This window comes from Cetorhinus maximus, chromosome 29 (assembly GCF_964194155.1).
Source record: "Cetorhinus maximus chromosome 29, sCetMax3.hap1.1, whole genome shotgun sequence".
NCBI classification, from domain to species: Eukaryota; Metazoa; Chordata; class Chondrichthyes; order Lamniformes; family Cetorhinidae; genus Cetorhinus; species Cetorhinus maximus.
Window position 1 is genome coordinate 22,074,918 of NC_135907.1, and position 9,963 is coordinate 22,084,880.

Consider the following 9,963-nt stretch of genomic DNA (forward strand, 5'->3'; position numbering starts at 1 on the left):
CCGCAGGAGGTCCATCAATATCACCACTCCAGCTTGGGAGGCGGTGGCAGGGGTGGTCAGTGCCAACGCTGCACAAAAGAGGTTCACCATCCAGTGCAGATAGAGGATGAATGATCTCGTCCATGCAGCCAGGGTAAGGCAACCATCTCATCGCTCTAAACTCACACACTCACAAGCCCGTCACACATTCACTGGCATCTCACTCACTGCCAGCTCGAGGGACATCACCACTCGCTCTCTCACGCACACCCTCACATCTCTTTCTTGCCTCATTTCCTCTGGAAACTGCCTCCTCAGCCCTCACCCTCTTGCACAGATCAACATGTGTTCCCACACACACCCTGGGATACCTCCCTTCCGCAGTAATGCCCTAGCCCTGCAGCCTCTTCTCTTGCCTGAGGCTACTTCTCCCCCTTTGCCAAGCAAGCCATAGCTCTACAGCCATTGAAAAGCCACCTCCGCCTTACGGTTGGTCTCATAAGTAGAGACCTGCTCATGAGCCCCCTTGAAACTGATGTGGTGCTGCCTGTGAAGCCTGGCGCTGATGGCCGCTAGTGCTGCCCGAAGCAAGGTGGGCAAACAAGCCTCAAAGTCCCGAGTGAAGTGCAGCTCACCAAGTGCACTTCACTTCTGATCAGCCATCCAGTCAAGCCAGAAAAGTCTTGGGCAGCAACAAGCAGTCTTGTTCTGAAGCTTTGGTTTTCCACAGAAGAGTGGAAGAGAGTTAGAGGTCATGTGCTATGCCTTTATTAAAGCTACAGCAGTTTGCCTTGGGTAATATTACTGGATGTTTATAGTTAAACATCTATAAGGGAGTGTTGCCTGGAAGGTGTTTAGTTGTGGATCAGACCAAGTAGGGAGTCTTTTTGTGGAATGTTTTGTAAGACTAATTTTTAACTGTAATCTTGTGTGCTTAAGTTTTATCTTATTCTTGTTAATAAAACTTTTATTTTTAATTTTTAAAATCCCAAAAGTGTTACTGTACTTCTTGCTGCTGAGACCAGTATGTCTTCTTCTCATTTTCAGAATACTAAAAAAAAGGTATGGCCCATAAGCCAAGTTTCCCTCTGGGGTTTGGTTTGCGCAGCAATTAACACCGGCTGTGGTCAGAACAACGTGCAGATACGTTACAACCAAGTTCCCGATTTGTGGCGGCAGGGAACATGGCCCACCATTGACGGGCAGAGCGGACGTTTGCAAACTAGTTTCAAGATGTCGTGAAACAGATTTTTGGCCTTCCCGCCATATTGTCCACGCACGCCCGCCATGACGCCTGACGCCAGCGGGCACAGAAAATTCCGCCCAAAGTTTTTTTTATTAACTGTAAGATTTTGTGTTGTGGAAGGAAGCTGAAATTGAGCCTTCCATTAGATCTATCACCCGAGGATGAAATTTGTTTGTAATCTTAATGGGTGACATACAAACACACACAACTGAACAAACCACACCAACTATTTAAATCTACATGAGAAAAGATAGAACTTGCATTTCTATAGCACCTTTCATGGCCTAAGGGCATCCCAAACCACTTGACAGCCAATGAAGTACTCTTGAAGTGTAATGACCATGGTACTGTAAGAACTGTGCTAACCGAGCTGCGCACAGCAGGATCCCGCAAATGGCAATGTGAAAAATGACATGGTCACCTGCGTTTAGTGATGTTGGTTGAGGGATAAATATTGGCCAGGGAGCCTGGGAGAGCTTCCCTGCTCTTCTTCGAAATAGTGCCATGGAATCCTTTACCTTTACCCTGAGAGGGCAGATGGGGCCTCTCCCAGAATCACAGAGTGCAGAAGAGGCCCTTCGGCCCATTGAGTCTGCACCGACACGTGAGAAACACCTGACCTACCGACCTAATCCCATTTACCAGCACTTGGCTCATAGCCTTGAATGTTATGACGTGCCAAGTGCTCATCCAGGTACTTTTTAAAGGATGTGAGGCAACCCGCCTCCACCACCCTCCCAGGCAGCGCATTCCAGACCGTCGCCACCCTCTGGGTACAAAAGTTTTTCCTCACATCCCCCCTAAACCTCCTGCCCCTCACCTTGAACTTATGCCCCCTCGTGACTGACCCTTCAACTAAGAGGAACAGCTGCTCCCTATCCACCCTGCCCATGCCCCTCATAATCTTGTACACCTCGATCAGGTCGCCCCTCAGTCTTCTCTGCTCCAACCAAAAACAACCCAAGTCTATCCAACCTCTCTTCATAACTTAAACGTTTCATCCCAGGCAACATCCTGGTGAATCTCCTCTGCACCCCCTCCAGTGCAATCACATCCTTCCTATAATGTGGCGACCTCTTTGACATCTCATCTGAAAGGCAGCGTCTCCGTCAGTGCAGTGCACCCTTAGTGCCACACTGGACCTCAGCCTGGTTTTCATCACTTTGCAGTGAGGCTTCAGTCCACAACTTTCTGACTCACAGGCAAGATTGAGCCACAGCTGAATAGATACGCTATGTGAGGGCTAGACTGGATTCAATACCCCTCTGACAAACTAGGGAGTAACTTGTGTGTCCGAGAAGATTCTTAACAATTTCCCATCGCTCAAATGAACCACTTTGAATGCCCGGTCAGTAAACACGTCTGCTTCTTCGAAATCAGCAAGTAACAAAACAATTTAAAGACTGAGGATGTGTCTCAACACCTTGAGTTAACCACAACCTCAGTTAACATATCGCTTTGATCTCCCACAATAGCAACCCTCTGTTTGGTTTGACAAATTAATTATAATTATAATGGGCAGCTCTTGGAGCCAAGTTCAGAATCATCTAAATTAGGACCCAGATGATGTGCATCAGAGAGAGGCCTTGATCCTTCTTATGTCTGATCTCATTTTAAGTACGGAGATGAAGAAATAGAGTCTAAACGCATTTCCGTTAAACAGTGAGGAGTGTTACTCTGTCCATCTGAATTGCACATGAACCCAAATCACTGGAGTTAAGGAAGAGCAAACCTCTGACTCTCTAAAAACATTCCTGGCCTGGAGCTAAGGAATCCTGGTTTGAACCCTACTCCAGGCTCTGGACTCTGGGTCGATATCCATTAGGATACTTGTGGGTGACTCTCTTCCTCCTAATCATCCGGGGTTGTGGGACCCCGTAAATCCCTCCCAGTGTTTAGGATTAACCCCGCTATCAGCCAGGCTAAAGATAGGCCTGATCCTAGGGAAAGGTGTTCCTGTCAGATTGTTAATCAGCTTGTGAAACCTTCCTTGCTTCACATTGTTGGTTGTGGCATGTGTGCATGTTCCAATGCCACATCAACTATAAAAGAGCTCCTTGCATTTATATAGTGTAACCACAGCACAGCAAGCTCCCACAAACAGAACTGATGTTGGTTGAGGGATGAATACTGGCCAGGAACCCCGGGAGCGCTCCCCGGCAGCTGTTAAGATCTACACCTACCTGAGAGGACAGAGGGGAGCTCAGCTTGATGTCTCACCTGAAAGATGGCACCTTCAACAGTGCAGCACTGGAAGTCAGTCTGAATCTTATGTTCGTGTCTCTGGAGTGGAGCTGCCCGCAAGGGTGGTGGAGGCAGAGACGATCGATGATTTCATTGGAAATTGGATGGGCACTTGAGAGAAATAAACTTGAAGGGCTATGGGAACAGAGCCAGGGAATGGGACTGACTAGGTTGCTCTACAGAGATCCAGCACAGACTTAAGGAGCCGAATGGCCTCCTCTGCGCCATAATGACTCTAAGACTTGAGCCCGTGACCTTCTGACTCAAAGACGAGAGCATTTCCAGTTGAACTACGGCTGACAATTATAGGTGGAGGGAATGCAGGCAAGGCGAGGGTTAACAACAGGCTTGTGACTGGAAAGAGGAAGTTTCTGATGAAGTGAGTTGTGACTGACAGAGTTTGGAGAGAGCAAAAGGGAGCGTGAGAGAAAGCTGAATGGGACGGGCAGGTCAGGACTGGCTGATCGGAGGGTGTGGATCCAGTCGACAAACCAGCTCTCTCACTCCAGGAAGAGCTGGGCTGCGTGGCACAGCGCACAGCCAGGATCCCGCTGCCGGCAGTGCGGCATATCTGAGGCACCACAAGGCATGGAGGTCCCGCACGTGCAGTGTGTCACCCTGGCACTGGAGACGGACACCTCGGGTGGCCGGAAGAGGAGGGTCAGCCCGCCGCCCCGGCGACAGCAATGCCAGGCTCCCGGCGGGCTGTCCACCACCAGCTTGCGGCGAAACGAGCGGGAGAGGAACCGGGTCCGGCTGGTCAACCTGGGTTTCGCCAACCTGCAGCGGCACGTGCCCCAGCGTGGGCCGGGCAAGAGGATGAGCAAAGTGGACACCCTGCGGTCAGCGGTAGAGTACATCCAGATGCTGGAGGTCCTGCTGAAGGAACAGAGCTCAGGGGACTCCCAGCTGTGCCCCAACTCAGCGACAGGCAGAGGATCCGTCTCCGACTCCCCCCTCTCCGACTCCCCCCTCTCTTCTTACTCATCCGAGGATGCCTCTCACGACTCCATCTACTCTGAGCAGGAATTCGTGGCTTACAAGGACTGGCTGGTGATTGAGTGACCAGGTGAGCTCCATCTCAATAACACCCTCCTACCACAGCTTCTTCTGTAAAGAGATGCAGGGTATAGACTCATTACTCTAGGTCTCTCTCTAAAGGCTGTAGGGGCTAGAAGAGGGATGTGATTAACAAGGAAATTTTGATCAGAAAGAACTTGCATTTATATAGCGTCTTTCACAACTTTGTGATTTTTCAAAGTGCCTTACAGCCAATGAAACACATTTTGAAATGTGGTCACAAATGCAGCAGCCAATTTGCACACAGCAAGCTCCCACAAACAGCAACGTAATAATGACAGGTAATCTGTTTTAATGACGTTGGTTGAGGGATAAATATTGACCAGGACACCGGGGGAGAACTCACCTGCTCTTTGTTGAAGTAGCGCTGTTTGCTCTTTTACATCAGCCCGAGACGCAGCTGGGTTCTCATTAAAGCTGAGACTTCTGGTAGTGTGGTGCTCCCCAAGTACTGCCCTGGGAGTGACAGCCTGGAACCTGAGCTCAAGTCTCAGGAGTTGGGCCTTAAACTTTCTGACTCAGAGGTGAGAGTGCTACTCACCAGGCCGCAGCTAACACAGAAAATAGCCTGTGGTGATCTGCTGGATAAGGGAAGACTGGGGATGTCCATAACTTTGTTGTCCTTTGGAAGAGTGAGTTAGAATCGGAGGCAGTAGGTGTGTTAAGTTTTGACTTGGACGCATTTTGTTGCTAAGCATGACAAATAAACGTCTGACCTTCCAAAAGAGGAGCTGCTCCTGTGAGGGGAGGTAGGCCAAAGATTCAGGCTTTTTGGTCTCTCTCCCTGACCCAGGCTACCTGATTGTGAGTTCCCTGTTGGGGACAAGCTATCGCGAATGACGCCCGAGGCTAAGAGGCTGAATACAATGCAAAGTGAAACTATTTTCGCTGGTAGAGTCTAGAACAGGGAAAACAACCTTAAAATTAGAGCCAGGCTGTTCAGGGGTTGATGTCAGGAAGCACTTCTTCACACAAAGCGTATTGGATGGAGCGCTGCAATGTTAGAAGTGCCATCTTTCAGATAAGACATCGAATCAAAGTTCCATCTCAGGTGGATGTAAAAGATTCCATGCCCTCTGTTGGAAGCAGAGCAGGGGAGCTTTCCCCAGTGTCCCGGACAGTGTTTAGACAGTGGTTTAGATACCATCGTGTTAAACATATACGACCAGTACTGTCCCTGAACACTGACCCCATCAGTCAGTTCCTATGTGTGTTGTACCGTGGGTTAACGTTGGTGTTACGAAAGGCACAGAGGAACTTTCAGTAGCAGATCGTTAAGTGTCTACACAGGAACAGTAGCTTGATTGAAATACACGTGCTGGAACTAGTGCAGGATGAGTTAAGCTCCATGTGCAATTGGAGAGGCAGAGGAAGGCAAAGGGGATGAAGGGCAGGGAAATATGAATGGGGAGGAAGGGGTGCAGTTTGCATTTAAATTGAGGAGGGAATCGAGAGCCAAGGCTGGCAGCGGAGCGAGAGGACCCATATCTGGGTCTGTTGTAAACTCATTGATAAAGATTGGTTCCTGTGATTAATCAGTAATTTTTTATCATTGTATCATGTGACTACCAGGAAGGTGAAAGGTGAACTAGACAAATCTTTGTTGTTCCTTGTCCAGTGCCTCCTATGTTCCCCTACACATTGTGACTGGGTTCAGTAGACAGGAGAGGCACTGGGTCAGGTCCTCGGGGTGCTAGGAGTGATTGTCAATCCAGTGCTCACTGTAGGGATGGAGCCAATAGTCACGGACAGCTTGGAGAATCGGAGGCAGAATCTGGAGACTTGCTCTCTTTTTAACAGACTGTTATTTATGCGCTCCATACTGGCACTGCTTACCATTGCCTCCTAAAGTAATCCGACCCCCCCTTTCCCACTCCTTCCACCGTTTGTAACCCAGTCAGGGGTACGATAGGGCTCACAGTTCCCCTGCATGGCTGAACCTCAAGACGGTGAGCCTCTTGAGCCCCCCGACAATTTAAATTGTTGCACCATTGGTGGCCGTGGCTTCAGCTGCCTGGGCCCCAAGTTCTGGAATATCCAACCTCCAACTCTCTGCCTCTCAACCTCAATCTCATCCTTTAAAATAATCCTTAAAACCTACCAGAGAGTCAAGTACCCAAGGTATCTCATCTAACTCGCTTTTGATACAAACTCTCTTGGCCAATGTATGAGCGCAGTGATGTGTTCAGGATGTGGGTTTATTTTGAAAGGTTAAAAGCCAAGGGTTGTAAGGAACTATCAACAGGCTTGTGGTGGAATATTCACTTGGGAGTCTCACTATTCTGGATTCCACTCAAATCCATTAGTTTTGGATTCCAGGAGCTGGTTTGTGGCTTTGGATTGGTGCCAATCAATTAGAAAAATTCTATCCTGTGATTTTGAGGAACCTCCGACAAGTTTCTTGAAGCCAAGTGCAAATATTCTCCATTTTTACACTCACACAACTATTCTTGTGAATGGGTGGGTGTAGTTGTCATGGTAACACAAGCAGTGCAAGTGAACCTGGAAGATCTTGAGAGCACGATTAAGCAGCAACAACTTTGCATTCATGTAGCACCTTCAGTAGTAAGATGTGCTTCACAGGAGTGTTAACAGGCAAAAATCTGACACGGAGCCATTCTAAAAGGAGACATTGTGACAGGCGACCAAAAACTTGATCAAAGAGGTAAGTTTTAAGGATTATTTTAAAGGATGAGATTGAGGTAGAGAGGCAGAGAGTTGGAGGTTGGATATTCCAGAACTTGGGGCCCAGGCAGCTGAAGGCACAGCCACCAATGGTGCAACAATTTAAAGTGGGGAGGCTCAAGAGGCCAGAATTGGAGGAGCGTAGAGATCACAGAAATCACAGAATCGCACAGTGCAGAAGAGGCCCTTCGGCCCATCGAGTCTGCACCGACACGTGAGAAACACCTGACCTACCTACCTAATCCCATTTACCGGCACTTGGCCCATAGCCTTGAATGTTATGACGTGCCAAGTGCTCATCCAGGTACTTTTTAAAGGATGTGAGGCAACCCGCCTCCCCCACCCTCCCAGGCAGCACATTCCAGACCGTCACCACCCTCTGGGTAAAAAAGTTTTTCCTCACATCCCCACTAAACCTCCTGCCCCTCACCTTGAACTTATGTCCCCTTGTGACTGACCCTTCAACTAAGGGGAACAGCTGCTCCCTATCCACCCTGTCCATGCCCCTCATAATCTTGTACACCTCGATCAGGTCGTCCCTCAGTCTTCTCTGCTCCAACGAAAACAACCCAAGTCTATCCAACCTCTCTTCATAACTTAAATGTTTCATCCCAGGCAACATCCTGGTGAATCTCCTCTGCACCCCCTCCAATGATCTTGGAAAGTTGTGGGGTTGGGGGTGATTAAAGGGAGGGGCGAGGCCATGGAGGAATTTGAAAACAAGGATGAGAATTTTAAAATCATGGCCTTGTTTGACCAGCAGCCAGTGTAGACTAGTGAACATGGGGATGATAAGGCAATGGGGATCGGTATGAGTTAAGGCAGGGGCAGCAGAGTTTTGGGTGACCTCAAGTTTAGGGAGGATAGGATGTGAGAGACACCCAGGAGTGTGTTGGAATGGTCAAGCCTGGAGATGAAGACAATGAATGAGTGTTTCAGCAGCATGTGCTGAGGCAGGGATGAAGCTGGGCAATGTCAATGAGGTGGAAAGAGGTGATCTGAATGATGTGACTTAAAAGAAAGATCAGGAAGTCCCAAAATGAAATGCAGTCAGCAACCTGCGCACGATCTGTGAGTGGCTGCCATCTGAGAGTACTTGCATAGGCCCCTCATCTCTCCTTGGCCCTGGACGCCACCACCCATCGTCCCCAATCCAATCCTTCTGCAAAACTCTGAAATGCCTACCTCAGGAGAGATGATGGTTTTGTGGTAACATCACTGGACTGAGAATTGAATTCAATAAATAAAATCTGGAATTGAAAACTAGTCTCAGTAATGGCGATCGTGAAGCTGTTGATTGTTGTAAAATTCATCTGGTTCATTAATGTCCTTTAGGGAAGGAAATCTGCCAGTCTTACCCAGTCTGGGCTACGTGTGACTCCTGACCCGCAGCAACATGGTTGGCTCTTAACTGCCCTCTGATACGGCCCCAGCAAGCCACTCAGTTCAAGGGCAATTAAGGATGGGCAACAAATTCTGGCCTTGTCAGCGACACCCACATCCCAGGAAAGTGTAAAGAAAATAGGAAGTTAGTCACCCACATCCAGGGTCCCAGCACAAATGGAGGAAATGGTAACAGAGGCCTAGCGGAGAAGCCTCTCACCGCTACCCTCTCTGACACGCTGAACAATCGATGCAGTGTGGGGTTGGTGAGGGTTGGCGGGGCGAGGCCTAGGCCACAATTTCGATGCAAATATGAGGAAGGCCAAAGAAACCCTTTCTGCTTAACCCAACAGGAGTCAGGCTCTAGGGGACAAGAGGGAGAGAGGATTTAGACATGATTGGGGTGGGTGGGTGGTGGGAGCGGGGAGGGGTTGTGGGGGGGAAGATGGTGGGGAGAGTAAAGAGAAACGAAACCAAACTAATTTATGCTTTTTTTTTTATTTGCAGGAGTTTGTGTCATTTGGTCCAAAGATTTCTTCAGGGGCAGTGGCTGCCCTGTTATTTTCCCCCATTTTTTTCTGCATGCTGACAAAACTCTCCTCTACACAGAGACTGTGATCGAAAAGAATGGGACTTTGATATCTCAAACGGTTTCTATCTCGGAACTGTGAATGACACAATTAGCCTGCGCCTCTCCAGGGCTACCAGGTTGCATTGGATGTTATTTATGTTATACATACTGTAAATGTTGAAGTTTAGTTAAGGTAACTTGGCGGGCTGGAGTAATCCTTATAAGCAGGAAGGGGCTAAACTCTGGTAATTTGGGGAGATGGTGGCATAGTGATAATGTTGCTAGACTAGTGGTCCCGAGGACCAAGCCAATTCTTTGGGGACATGGGTCCAAATCCCACCACGGCAGCTGGTGGAATTTAAATTCAATTAATGAATCTGGAATATAAAACTATTCTCAGTAATGGTGGCCGTGAAACCATCATCGACAGTTGTAAAAACCCATCTGGTTCACTAATGTCCTTTGGAGAAGGGAATCTGTTGTCCTTACCTGGTCTGGCCTACATGTGATTCCAGACCCACAGCAATGTGGGTGACTCTTAACAGCTCCCTGAAATGGCCTAGTAAGCCACTCAGTTCAAGGGCAATTAGGGATGGGCAACAAATGCTGGGCTTGCCAGCAAGGCCCACGTCCTATGAAAGAATAAAAAAAAATCTGAGGGCCACAAAGCGTCACCTCGAGACTCAACGGCCAATGACACTTTGCTGGGGTATTCCTGGCTCTTCTGCCAGGGTTACAAGATGGATAACCACTATGGGGCTCTTCCTCCCTTCCT

At 48.6% G+C, this 9,963-nt stretch overlaps 1 protein-coding gene across 1 annotated transcript; it reads left to right on the top strand.

The window, feature by feature from the left end:
• Positions 1 to 3,982: 3,982 nt before the first annotated feature.
• Positions 3,983 to 9,476, top strand: LOC144669517 (achaete-scute homolog 1-like). The gene is made up of 2 exons (XM_078531987.1): positions 3,983 to 4,538; positions 9,125 to 9,476. The coding sequence occupies exon 1, from the start codon at positions 4,058 to 4,060 to the stop codon at positions 4,532 to 4,534; it is 477 nt and encodes a 158-aa protein (XP_078388113.1). The 5' UTR covers positions 3,983 to 4,057; the 3' UTR covers positions 4,535 to 4,538; positions 9,125 to 9,476.
• Positions 9,477 to 9,963: the final 487 nt, after the last annotated feature.

Bases quoted from the DNA above. Each gene is read 5' to 3' on its own strand.
- LOC144669517 (XM_078531987.1), top strand. From the start codon at position 4,058: ATGGAGGTCCCGCACGTGCAGTGTGTCACCCTGGCACTGGAGACGGAC.